The sequence below is a fragment of the Otolemur garnettii genome, unplaced genomic scaffold, assembly GCF_000181295.1.
Source record: "Otolemur garnettii isolate 467f Iridium unplaced genomic scaffold, OtoGar3 scaffold00002, whole genome shotgun sequence".
NCBI classification, from domain to species: Eukaryota; Metazoa; Chordata; class Mammalia; order Primates; family Galagidae; genus Otolemur; species Otolemur garnettii.
Genome location: NW_003852397.1, coordinates 37069772 through 37083823, shown reverse-complemented (window position 1 = coordinate 37083823; position 14052 = coordinate 37069772). Strand labels below are relative to the sequence as shown.

The 14052-nt window shown below is 42.5% G+C and overlaps 1 protein-coding gene across 1 annotated transcript in view; it reads right to left on the bottom strand.

Moving 5' to 3' along the window:
- RAB5A (RAB5A, member RAS oncogene family) overlaps nt 1–12171 on the bottom strand; it is a 36691-nt gene extending 24520 nt beyond the window's left edge. Inside the window, exons 1-2 of the mRNA XM_003781733.3 lie at nt 11775–12171; nt 8341–8596 (exon numbers count right to left, since the gene is read on the bottom strand). Coding sequence (XP_003781781.1) covers nt 8341–8503 — 163 coding nt within the window. The 5' untranslated portion in view covers nt 8504–8596; nt 11775–12171. The remainder of the gene's footprint in view (nt 1–8340; nt 8597–11774) is intronic.
- Nucleotides 12172–14052: the final 1881 nt, after the last annotated feature.

Below are 14052 nucleotides of genomic sequence, written 5' to 3'. Positions count from 1 at the left end.
TTTTTTTTTTTTGAGATAGAGTCTTCCTGTTTCGTCCTCGGTAGCGTGCTCTGGCATCACAGCTCAAAGTAACCCCGAACTCTTGGGCTTGGGGTGGTGCCTCTGGCTCAGTGAGTAAGGCGCTGGCCCCAGAGGGTGATGGGTTCAAACCCAACCCCGGCCAAACTGCAACAAATAATAGCCAGGCATTGTGGAGGGCACCTGTAGTCCCAGCTACTCAGGAGGCTGAGGCAAGAGAATCACCTAAGCCCAAGAGCTGGAGGTTGCTGTGAGTTGTGACGCAACAGCACTCTACTGAGGGTGACAGAGTAAGACTCTGTCTCTTAAAAAAAACAAACCCAAAAAACAGGCTCAGAGCCTGTGGCTCAAATGGCTAAGGCACTAGCCATATACACCTGAGCTGGTGGGCCCAAATCTAGCCTGAGCCCGCCAAACAACAATGACAGCTACAAACAAAAAAATAGCCAGGCGTTGTGATGGGTGCCTGTAGTCCCAGCTGCTTAGGAGGGAGAGGCAGGAGAATTGCTTGAGCCTAGGAGTTGGAGGTTGCTGTGAGCTGTGATGCCATTGCACTCTATTCAGGGTGACAGCTTGAGGCTCTGTCTCAATAAAAAACCAAAAACAACTCTTGGGCTTAAGCGATTCTCTTGCTTCAGCCTCCCAAGTAGCTGGGACTACAGGCACCCACCACAACACACGGCTATTTTTCTGTTGCAGTTGTCATTGTTGCTTAGTTGGCCGGGGCTGGGTTCGAACCCACCAGCCTCGGTATATGTGGCTGATGCTGTAACCACTGTGCTAAGGGCGCTGAGCCTCAAACAATATTTTTCTCATCAATCAAAAACCCTATGTGTTGGTGGTTTGGTTTCTGGGTCTTTTGTCTTTTCTTACAAGCATTAACAACAATTTGCAGTTGGAAAAAAAACAAAAGCACACTAAATAAATGCCCCCATTACAATTATACAAATTAGTTCTTCTGAGGGCTAACAAGTGAAGGGCAATAGTAGAAAGCCTCCTATTACTGGGAAAACATGACATTTTCAGATTTAAATATTCTGTCTGTTTAGAAAGTGATGTTATTTCTCTCTGCCCAGCTTAAGGAGCTACGGACAAATATGTCTATATTTGAAATACAATATGTTCTGATACGTATCCACTGTGAAATGATATCAAAGTAGTTATCTATTGCCTCACATTATCATTCAATGGTGAAAACACTTCAGATTTGAGCTCTTATTAATTTCCGAAATACACATAACTGTAATTGTGTGATTTCTTTGAGAAAGAAAATTAATAAAAATTTACTACATACAGGGGGACACCTGTGGCTCAGTGAGTAGGGGGCTGGCCCCATATACCGAGGGTGGTGGGTTTGAACTTGGCTCTGGCCAAACTGCAACAAAAAAATAGCCAGGCCTAGTGGCAGGCACCTGTAGTCCCAGCTACTCAGGAGGCTGAGGCAAGAGAATTGCTTGAGCCCAGGAGTTGAGGTGGCTGTGAGGTACAAGGCCACAGCACTCTACCAAGGGTAACAAAGTGAGACCCTGTTTCCAAAAAAAAAAAAAAAAGAAAGAAAGAAACTTTACCTTTCAAGTGAAAACAACCCCAGGCCTAAAATTCTCTCAAACTTAAACTAAATCCTAAACTAAAAAGCTATGCGCTAGGTATAGTAGTCACCATTCTAAAACAATGCTGTCATAACAGTGTAACAAAAATATCAAGCGAGGCTCAGCACCCACAGCACAGTGGTTATGGCGCCAGCCACATGGTGGGCTCGAATCTGGACCAGGCCAGCTAAATAACAACAACAAAAAACAGCCGGGCATGGTAGTGGGCTCCTGTAGTCCCAGCTCCTTGGGAGGCTGAGGGAAGAGAACTGCTTAAGCCCAAGAGTTGGAGGTTGCTGTGAGCTGTGACGTCAAAGCACTCTACTGAGAGTGACATAGTGATAAAAATGACTAAGCAAAAAGTAATGGTAGTAGGTCATAATAGGTAACACTGTGTAAACATTTTACTCTGTGCCAAGTATTGTGGTAAAAAACTTACAGGCATTATTTCATTTATTTTATTTATTCATTTTTTTTTGAGATAGTCTTACTCTGCTGCCCTCGGTAGGGTGCTGTAGTATCACAGCTCACAGCAACCTCCAGCTCTTGGGCTTAGGTGATTCTCTTGCCTCAGCCTCCCTAGTAGCTGGGAACACAAGCACCTACCACAACACCTGGCTATTTTTGTTGCAGTTTGGCCAGGGCTGGGTTCGAATCCACCATACGTGGTGTATGGGGCTGGCGCCCTTCCTGATGACCCACAGGCGCCACCTCATTATTTCGTTTAGTCCTTATCCAAAACCCTTTTAAGTTAGCTTCCCTTTTTTTGGAGTCAGCATCTCACTCAGTCACCCTGAGGATGAGTGGCATGGCATCATAGCTCAAAGCAACCACAAACTCTTGGGCTCAAGCGATCCTCTTGCCTCAGCCTCCAAGTAGCTTGGACTACAGGTTCCTGCCACAAGGCTCAGCTATTTTTTAGAGACAGGGTCTTGTTCTGGCTCAGGCTGGTCTTTAACCCCTGAGCTCAAGCAATCTGTCTGCCTCAGCCTCCCAGAGTGCTGGGATTACAGGTGTAAGCCACTGTGCCCAGCCTCAAGTTAGGTTCTGTTACTTCCATTTCATCCAAGAAAAAAATCTGAATGTCATTTGCCTATGTTCATGCAGCTGGTTATGTGCTGGAGCTAGAATTTAAAATCAACCTGGATATAGGCCAGGGGCATTGCCTCATGCCTGTAATCCTAGCGTTCTGTGAGGCTAAGGCAGGAGAATCACTTGAGCTCAAGAGTTGGAGACCAGCTTAAGCAAGAGTAAGACTCCACCTCTACCAAAAATAAAGAAATTAGTCATGCATCATCATGGTGTATGCCTATAGCTTTAGCTACCTGGGAAGCTAAGGAAGGAGAATCACTTAAGCTAAGGAGTTTGAGAATGCAGTGAACCATGATGCCACTGTACTCTGGTCTGGTGACAGAGTGAGACTGTGTCACAAAAAAGATCAATCAATCTGGATACTGAATTTTTTTTGTGTGTGTGACAGAGTGAGACTGTGTCACAAAAAAATCAACCAATCAATCAATCTGGATACTGAATCCTCTCTCTTTTTTTTTATGTTGCCTTCAGTAGAGTGCCATGGCTTCACAGCTCACAATAACCTCAAACTCTTGGGCTTCACTGATTCTCTTGCTTCAGCCTCCTAAGTAGCTGGTGTATGTGTCTGGCGTCCTACTCACTGAGCTACAGGTGCCGAGCCTGAATCTTCTCTCTTAACAATAAAGCTTTGTTCCTGAGGAAGACCTGGTCATAAATTGTTAAGGTAAAATACTGTGTCAAGCGAAATAAGCCTTGTTTTTCTTTTCTATTATTTTTTTTTAGAGACAGTCTCATTTTGTTGCCCTTGGTAGAGTGCTGTGGCATCGCAGCTCACAGAAACCTCAAACTCTTGGACTTAAGCGATTCTCTTCCCTCAGTCTCCCAAGTAACTGGGACTACGGGTACCTGCCACAACACCTGGCTATTTTTTGTTGTTGTTGCAGCTGTCATTGTTGTTTTAGCTGGCCTAGGCTGGGTTTGAACCCACCAACCTCGGTGTATGTGGCCAGTGCCATACCCACTGACCTACGGGTGCCAGGCAGCCTTCTTTTTCTTAATTGTAACAATTCCTATTAGACTGTTTTTTGAGACAGAGTCTCAAGCTATCGCCCTGGATAGAGAGTTGTGGTATCGTAGCTCACAGCAACCTCCAACTCTTAGGATCATGTGATACTCTTGCCGTAGTTTTTTCGATTTTTAGTAGAGACAGGGTCTTGCTTTTTGCTCAGGCTGGTCTCCAACTCATGAGCTCAAACTATCCACCCGCCTCGGCCTCCCAGAGTGCTAGGATTATAGCTGCCTATAGATATTTTAAAGGAAAAATAATTTGTTAGTTGTCCCATCCAACTAAATGAATGTTAAATGCAGAAGCAGAAGCAGCACTCACTTAGGGTTAATAATCACTAATAATAGCTTAAGAAAAAGACACTTAATTTCTTTAATTTTGTATATATCAGTCCTTGATTACTTGTGTCAGTAAAGCAGAACAAAATTGGCACAGATCACTGAAAACTATGGATACTCCCTAAGTAGAAAAAAAGCAGACTTTTTTGTTTGTTTTTAGACCGAGTCTCAATATGTTGCCCTTGGTAAATATAGTGCTGTGGTGTCACAGCTCACAGCATCCTCAAACTCTTGGGCTCAAATTATTCTCTTGTCTCAGCCTCCTGAGTAGCTGGGACTATAGATGCCTGCCACAAGGTACAGCTATTTTTTTAGAGATGGAGTCTCGCTCTTGCTCATGCTAGTCTCAAACCTGTAAGCTCAGACAATCCACTGGCCTTGGCCTCCCAGAGTGCTAGGATTACATACAGGTGTGAGCCACTGGCGCCCAGCCAAAAGCAGAGTGTTTTTGATGGGACAAAGAATGGCCATGTTCTTTTAAAGATACCTAGCAGAAGACTAACAGATTAGTAGTAGGAAGGGGCTATCATATTAAAAGATACAGATGATATATGATGTGAGCATCACATATTAAAAAGTTACAAAAAAAGCAAAGCAAAACCTCCATTTGTGGGAGAATATTAGTATAAACAAGAATCAACTATTCTCAACACATAACAGTGGTTGTCAAACTTTAGAATGAACCAAACTTTCTGATGAACCATCTGGAGGACTTACTAAAATCTAGATTGTTGGCCCCATCCCAGTATTTTGGTTCAAATGGGAGTTTGCATTTTAACAAGTTCCCGGGTAATGTAGAAGATATTTCTAGAACAAGGAATAATCTTTGAGAACCAGTCCTCTAAACTTAAGCTCAAAAAATGAAAGCACCAGTAACAGGAATGTTAATATTTTCATGTATAGTTCAATCACCTGAACAGTATGGCCCATAGACATTTCTTTTTTGATTAGTGCTTTCGAAATTAAAACTGTAGTATCTGACTGCTTGCTAATTTACTGTAAATTCTAACCTGCATTTAAGATTCATTCACTTATAAATAGCACATAAGTTTCCTCTTAAGAATGCCATTTTTGGCTCGGCGCCTATAGCTCAACTGGCTAAGGCGCCAGCCACGTACACCTAAGGTGGCGGGTTCGAATCCCCAGCCCGGACCCTCCAAACAACAATGACGGCTGCAACCAAAAAATAGCCGGGCGTTGTGGCGGGTGCCTGTGGTCCCAGCTACTTGGGAGGCGGAGGCAGGAGACTCGCTTGAGCCCAGGAGTTGGAGGTTGCTGTGAGCTGTAATGCCACGGCACGCTACCCAGGGGGACAGCTTGAGGCTCTGTCTCAAAAAAAAAAAAATGCCATTTTTTGACAAGAGAAACTCACTAGAAATATTTAAAGTTTTTTTAGGTATTCAGGGTGTTAAATGAAAAATGGCCAGCCCTACCAACCAACAAATACTTACTAAAGAGCTGCTGAGCCTAGAGATGAGATCACAAGAAGACAACCCTCTGAGCCAAAGCTTCTTGCTAACTAACCTCTCAGCTAATTTTAGAAAAACAATAAGAACACAGATGTCATGCAAACTTTAAACCCCTACACAACAAGCTAGAATCCCCCAAACTGCTAAACCTATTACACCTAAAAACATCAGGAGTGTTACGTGAGGTATGGAGAGGCAACAAGGAGTCTTAAGTTACTTTTAGAAAGAGCCATGTAAACTACAGAAGGCATCTTTGTATTTTTTAGAATAACTCGTATTTCTAGACATAAACCATCAGGTAAAAAATAAACCATTGAAATGCAAAAGAGTTGGCCAAGTTCACTTGCTAGGTTAACTTTTACCAAACATGAGCCCAAACAAATATACATACCACCCACGTTATGGAACCTTTGAGACTGATCATTAAATAGCTCAAACCTTGAAATCCTTAAGGGCTTAAAATCTACTATTGTTCCTTCTTTTTAGACAGGGTTTTACTCTATTGCCTAGGCCAGACTGTAGTAGCATCATTATTGCTCAGTGTAACCTCAAACTCCTGGGCTCACGTGATCCTCCTGCCTCAGCTTACCAAGTCAGCTCCCTCAGCTAGCACACCTGGCTGATTTTTCTATTTTTTGTACAGACAGGGTCTCATTCTTGGTCAGGCGGGTCTTGAACGCCTAACCTCAAGTGATCCTCCCACCGTGGCTTTTTAGTTCTTAAAGGTGAAGAGATGTTAGTAAAAAGTATTAAAAGATTAGTATCCACAATTATAATCATGATGAGTACTTCTGTCACGTCTCCTGAATAAACATATGGTCAGCATAGTGAAAAATCATCTAGTAAGAATTAACACAGGCTCAAGTGATCCTCTCCAGTAGCTAGGACTATAGGGATGTGCTACCATGACTGGCTAATTTTTTTTGGTTATTTTTTGTAGAGAAGGGGTCTTGCTAAGTTGTTCAAGCTGATTTTGAATTCTTGGCCTCAAACAATTCTCCCCACTTCCCAAAGTGCCAGGGTTACAGACATGAGCCACCACACCTGATCCCCAGGAATTAAGTTTTGTACTGTAGTATTTCAGTTATTATTATTTAAATATATACTGTGAAGCGGAAGGAGAGTAGTATATAGCAAGTCCCAAACCTGTCTGGCCCAGGTAGTTAACCCATAATACATTTATACTTTAGAGGAAGTTATACCATCTTAAGAGATAATATTTCATTATTAAACCAAATATTATTGGACTAAATAAATCACTAGAGATATAATACACTGTACATTAAAATGACTGTAAATGACAAGACTTCCAACTCAAAAACTCCATACTGTGGACTACTTTCTAATTTTCAGCAACTATAAAAAACACAAAACATTCAAATAATGTAACACTATAACATGATATACTAAGGTAAGAGGCTGGTGATCACCATTACACTGCTGAGCCTATTAGAGTGGAAATAATATTTCCCTAATATATTTCCCATATTTAGAAAAAGGAGTTAACAGAGTTCTTTAATTTATCTTACTGGAAGGGTCTGAGATTATGAACAAAATTCACAAGTGTATTTGCTTAAAAATGCCCACTAAATGCACTGTATATAAAGTTTTGCTCCCAAAAGATGGATTCCAAGAAGTTGCCATCTGCCAGTGGCTATCTGTGATGTCTTAATATATTTCAAAATTTGACTTTTTAAAAGTCTGGGGTGGGCAGCGCCTGTGGCTCAGTGGGTAGGGCACCGGCCCCAAATACCGAGGGTGGCAGGTGTGAACCTGGCCCTGGCCAAACTGCAACAAAAAAATAGCTGGGCATTGTGGTGGGTGCCTGTAGTCCCAGTTACTCAGGAGGCTGAGGCAAGAGAATCGCCTAAGCCCAGGAGTTGTTGGTTGCTGTGAGCAGTAAATTGAGACTCTGTCTTAAAAAAAAAAAAAAAACAAAAACGAATATGGGGTTAAAATATACTCATGAATACCTTAGAAAATATAGTACTGCTCTATATGCCACTTGCAAAATATTATAAATCTTAAAGGCATGTGGTTCCTCTGAGATCTCATTTAATAGCATAATTTAACAGATGAAACACAAGGCCCCCAAAAAGCTGTTTCATCCTCTGCTATACATAATACATGTGTGTGTATTTTTAGAGACAGGGTCTTACTATGTTTCACAGGATGGACTATGGACTCAAATTCCTAGGCTCCCTGGATCCTTCCACCTCACCCAGTCTTCTCTCAAAAACACTGTACTGTTGTCTCCTGTTTGTTCTGCATCTTATCTTCCCCTTATCTCTATCCTACCACAACCACTTTTCTACCTCTTCTTCGACTTTTTCTCCAGGTCTCATTTTCCCATTATGTCCTTTTCCATCAATCTCTTTTTCTCTTCCCTTACCCTAGGAGCATTCTTACATATATATCACAGTAGCATTTAATTAAAATTAATTTTATACATTGGTATAAATTAATTTAAAAATAGTTATATAAAATTAGAATTTAAGGTTAAATCTTTTACTATTCATTCTAAAGAAAACATAATTGAACACAAGCACATATTAAATTGAAACTTATCAACACATATATTCTAGATCAAATCTTCTTATATAGGACACTGAGTCTACTCATGTTTGTATCTGTACTTTTGCTACAATACAGCCACAATGGGGATTAACCAGGAAATTAAAATGTAAAGAGATATCACTTTAACAAAAATAAAAATAGGTTTTAAAGCCTGAGGTATGCTGAACAAAAATGTTATTCAGAGTCACACAATTAGAACATGAAAATTTTTGTTTTAATTAAATGAAAACAGGAAAAAAAGAAAATCTCACCCCCAATGGTACTTTCTTGAAATTCATGAAATTGGCCTTTCACAAAACGAAGCACTAGGCTTGATTTACCAACAGCAGACTCTCCCAGAAGTACTAGTTTGAATTGGCATATTTTATTTCCAGTATTCGGTCCGTTGGGTCTTGTTGCACCTCGATTAGCCATGTCCAAATTTGAAAGAAGTCCCTAATTTCAGATTCTTAAATAATCTTCCAGGATGCTAGGGGTCAATTTTTTTCTTTCTGGAGGTAAAGAAATCTGTAAAGAAACAAATATGTATAATTCATAGGTTTACTCACAGAAAAAAAAAATTAAGTAATTAAATACACAGATCAGTAAACAAAGCAAAACTAATATTAATCACTTTATTTTGCCTAGAACATATTATTATATGACACCAGTAGCCTAAAATCACTCTAATTTCCAGGGTTTTTCCCCTCCAACACCTTCAGTTGCCTTTATCATTGTTTTTTTTAAAGCTAACCTTTATTAAAGCCTCAACTTTACACCAGGAATGCTTTAAGCACTTAACTACTCAACAATCCTACGTACCATTTACAATCCTTGTAAATGAGAAAACAGAGATACAGAGAGATTAAAGAACCTGAAGTCACACAGTTACTGTGACAGAGATGACACAGAAGTGAGTTTCAAACACAGACAACAAGGTGAACCAACTGTGCAGGTTCTGAGCCAAACAACTTGGGTTAAAATTGTTTTGAGGAAAACTAAGTTATAAGTAAATGAAAAGCTCTTAGAACAGATCTTAGCATTTAGTGTTATTTGAAAAACTTCTGTTAAATTGCACCTGTATTTCATTTAACTTATGGTTAATTACATAGCTATAAATATTTTAAGGCTCAAGTTTGTGTGCCTAGAGGCTGAAGACTTACAACTGTTTCTTCATCTGCTTAATTAAATACACCATACACAGAAATGCTAATGTTCTCTAAGTGGTAGGATTATTAGTGACTCATTGAAGTGTATTTACTGTAAATTGTAACTTTTTGGGTAATTTTTGGGCTAACAATATTAATGCCACTGTTTTCTATTTAATAACACATTTGGAAAAAACAGACCGAACAGTGGCTTCAATGTCTTCTCATCATTTTTTAAGTAATGCTAATTTTTAGTCTCAAAGGAATTAGTGAATATTTGAAGAACCCTTTTTCAAATCTACTTATAAATCAATCCAAATAGTTTGCTTCCATCTTTAATCAAAATCTGATTATATGTTAATATATAAAATCTGATTCACTCCTTAAACATTCTGCTATATTTAAATTTAGCTACTTCATATAGGAACTATGCCTTCCTCATAAAATTTGAGTTTACATAAAACACCCTTGATAATGAATTCATTAAACATACCTGTGAGATCTTAGTTTTCAAGGCAATAAAATCACCTCTTTGCCTTAAACACTAGTTCTTTAGCTACTCATACATACTGAAATATTACAGATGAATTGACATAGTATGTGAGTTGCTTTCAAATAATAGGCTATAAATAAAACTACCCTCCCACCCCTTCCAAAAACACACCAGATTTGGTAGTTTAATCCTAGCCATGCCAATTTCCCTGTCTGGGCAAATGCTTTAATTTCCAAGTCTCTATTTCCATAACTTGCATAGGTGCTGTGAAAAATGAGACAATATATGTAAATAATCTCTAATATAGTACCCACCACATAGAAGGTATTAAAATTGGCAATTAAATGGCCCTTTTGTGAGATAATGATTAAGTATCAATAGACCATCACTGAAATGCACCACCACGCCCTGAGATACTACACACACACTAGCAACTGAAACATTTACTGTCTCCTATCTACAAAACAGCAAATTACTTATCAAGGACAATATGCTCTGAATTTCTACAGTACTTCCAAAATTTCAGGGAAAGCATCAGACTATCATTAAAAAAAAAACAAACAAGATTCTGATTTAGCTTAAGCTATTGAATTATTTACTCCCCCTAAGAATCTCAAACAGGAAATAACTAGATTTAATTTTAAACATACGGTTAGCATAACACTGAGGTTAAAAATTACGTGCATTCATTATGTGTATTCACTACTTACTGAAACTTTGTTTTGTTTTGCAAAAGAATTCTGCATAATATACATTTTTACTCTTTTGAAAACAACTAGTATTCTATACTTGAAGTCCTAAGGGCTCTCTGATGAAAAAATTCCCTGGGCACTTGTTTTGTGCCAGGCATTGCTCCTTCTACTTTCCTTACACCTCTAGGAGTTCATACTACCCCTATTTTACATTAAGAATAAAGCCTATGGCCTGGTGCCTTGGCTGATGCCTGTAATCCTAGCACTCTGGGAGACCCAGGTGGTTGGATCCTTTGAGCTCAGGAGTGCAGGACTAGCCTGAGCAAGAGCTCAGACCTCTCTCTACTAAAAATAGAAAAAGTTGGCCTAACGTCAAGGCAGCAGCCTGTAGTCCCAGCTACTCCGGAGGCTGAAGCAGGAGGATCGCTTGAATCCTGGAGTTTGAAATTGTTGTGAGCTAGGCTGACTCCAAGGCACTCATGCCTGGGGCAACAAAGTGCGATGGTGTCCAAATATATATTAAATAAAAAAAGTTTATTAGCAGACCTGAGTATTTCCAGAGGTGTACGCATGTTTTTTCTTTATTACTTAAATAAAACACGACTAATTTAACGCTTTGATCCTACTTAAGCAAAGATAAAATCTATGCATGTATACTACTTCGTTCGGAGCTTAAAAGGTTTCAAAGTCTCAGAGATAATAAATTTCCAAGGAAGAGACCACCAGAGCAGGTTTCACGGTCTCTACCCCCTGCAGGAGTCGAGCTGTTCTGTTACCTTGAATTTCTTTAAAGCTGCAGTTCACTACCTTCCACGGATGAAACAAAAGTCTCCAGACAGCCTATTCTGAACAGACTCACATCCCCTCCATTACTCGTCTTTGAAAGTTGTAGGTGGAGCTCCCTAAATTCGCACCTGCAGTAGGCCCAGTTCCTGCTAGAAGAGCAGCTGAGCTAGCCGATTCCGTGCTGCCTCAATAAGCAATACTCGCTAGGCCCCTTGGCCTTGCCATCCTCGGTCCCCTAACCTGGCCGGCTTTGACCCTGACGCCCCCCGCCCCCGAGACCGCCAGACCCAGGGCAGGGGCCAGGCGGAACCGCGGCCTCCAGTACTCTTCCCACGGCGCCATCTTGGGAAGGAAAGAGGGTGACACCCGTCGCTCCCTCAGTCCCCAAATCCCGGTCTCCAGAGCCTCTTGAAGACTGAGTCACCAGGGCTGGCAGGACAAAACAATGGGTTCTATAGCCCTCTGGTCCAGCCACCGGTGCGCGTGAGGGAGGAGAGCGAGGGGCTCAAGGCCGCGGACAGGCTGGGGACCGCGGATAAGCCGGGGTCTAGGCCTGCAATGCTCAGGGGGAGGGGCGGGTTGGTTACCTGAGGCCGCAGCAAACTGAGCCGCGGAACTGAAGCTTCCTGACAACAAGGCCCAGCGTGGGGGCCCGAAAGCCTGGAGTTAGTCTATTGCGGTGGCAGCGGAGGCGTCTCCTCCTCGCGCCTCTCCCCTCACACTGGACTGTGCGGGGTTCGTGCCGTGGTGCCGCCCCTGTCGGGATCCGTCTCCGCCTCCCGCCACTCCGCCTTCCTCTTATCTCCTCCTCCGCCGCCGCCCGCGCTCGAGTTCCAGCTAATTCTTCCTCCTCCTCCCTCCTCTGCCTCCTCCCCTCAGGCTAGCCCCAGGCTTCTTCACGAACCAAAACACAAACACTGGAGTCCCAGCTCGGGAGCCACTTCCGCTGCCCGGCGCCGGCCCCGCCGCCACGTCGCTGCACGCAGCGAAGTACGCCCCTTCGTCATTTCCGGTCTTCGCTAGTCCGCCCGCTCCATCCGCCCCCCCGCCCCCTCCCAGCGCACTCCGGGCCGCGGCTGGTTCCCCGGGAGGGGCGGGGCGGACGTCACGTGACCTCACCAGTGGCTGGAGCCGCGCCCAACTACAGCTCTTCTCCTCCCACACCCGGCCCGCGCTGCCCCGCCCTCGGGAGCGCCATTGTTTTCCGAGGGTCACCCGGTGCCGGGGGGTAGGGAAACTCTTTGACTGCTTTGGGAAAGATCGGAAGGACTTGGTTTTATTGAGGCGGCGAGACTCCCTTTGTTAACGTTAGCTCGCGGTCCACTTCACCACCCCAGTCCTGGCAACTCGGCCGAAGAATTTAGAGACTTGTCCAGTGTTGGAAACTCCGCCCCTGCTGTGTTTCTGGGGATGGGGCGGGGTGATAGGTAAAGGGTTTGAGTTGCCGTTACCCCAAGGAGGAAGATAGGACCCTCGTTATCTCAGAAACTGTCTGTAAGAGCCTAACTTTAGTAACTTGCTTTTATTGAGAGTTTACCTAGTTTTGGTAGGGGCTGGGAAGCGGCGATTTCTAAAATAATACCTAGCTTTTATTCAGATTTTCCCGTCTCAAGTTAGCATATTAAACACTTCACAGGATTTAACCAGGCGTCCTCAAACTATGGCCCGCAGCCCGCCTAGGCATTTATCCGGCCCGCCGGGTGTTTGTGCCTCTGCTGCCTGCCCTGCTTAGCAGCCAACTCGTCCGGTGCCCGCAGTACGGCCCTCCAACTGCCTGAGGGACAGTGAACTGGCCCCCTGTTTAAAAGTTTGAGGGCCCTGAATTAACCCATTGAATTCTTAAACTACCAGTCTTTCTGAAAGTAATTTGTATATCGTCAGTTTCCCTACAGTAGGATATTAGTCGTGGTCCTCGTTTGTGAAAACCTGTGTTTAGCACAGTGTCTGGCAGATAGGAGTTTTCATTAGTGGTTGTGGGATTAATGCATGAGGTGTGCCTGCTTTACAGGTAAAGAATTCAAGGAGGCACAAAAGATTGAGTAATTTGTCAAAGATCACTGCCTGTCTGATGATGAAGCTGGAGTCTAACCTGAGGCTGGCTCCAGGATGTGAGTTCTTACACATAATTCAGGTGGAAGGACAACCCTGCTTCCGGGGCTGAATCCCACACCATAGACAGTCTCTGAGAGGCTTGTGAAACTACTTTTGCCCCAATCCACCCCTTGCCCCCAAATGCTGAATTATTTTAGTAATTTGGTAGAAGAATGTTAAATTGATTTTTCCCTTAGCATGAGGGCTACTTTTTAGTTTGTGGTTTATAATTCGTAACCCTGTTGTGAGGGCATGAATCATAGCACAGAAGCTATGATATCCTGTGGGTGCTCAGTGTGCATTGTACGGTGAAGATGATTTGAGCAGCCAGTCTTTTAGATCAACTCCCCAGTTGTCAGAAGAACATATGTGTCATATGTAAATGGTATCTTTGGCACTTTATCCCCAAGGGATTGTTCCAACATGAAGCATTAGTCAGGGTAATAGCTCTTGGACAATCCCTAGGAGGAATTAGGAAATAGAACATATGACATCAGTTTTGTCGTGTCAACAGCATGTCCAAAACCAAGCCTATTTCACTCCAAACCTGCTTCTGCTTAGTGTCTAGCATTAACAGCCTCGGAGTCACCCATACTTGGAATTTCAGAATCATCTTAACACTTCCTTTTCCTCCTCTTAAGCCATTGTTCACTCTGTCACCAAATTCTCTTAATTCCCAAATTTGAGGGTCTCATCTCAACACCTGGTCCATGGTAGTATTCATAAAACTGGAATTAATACATACTCCTGCCTTTACAACACTCTTTTTTTTTT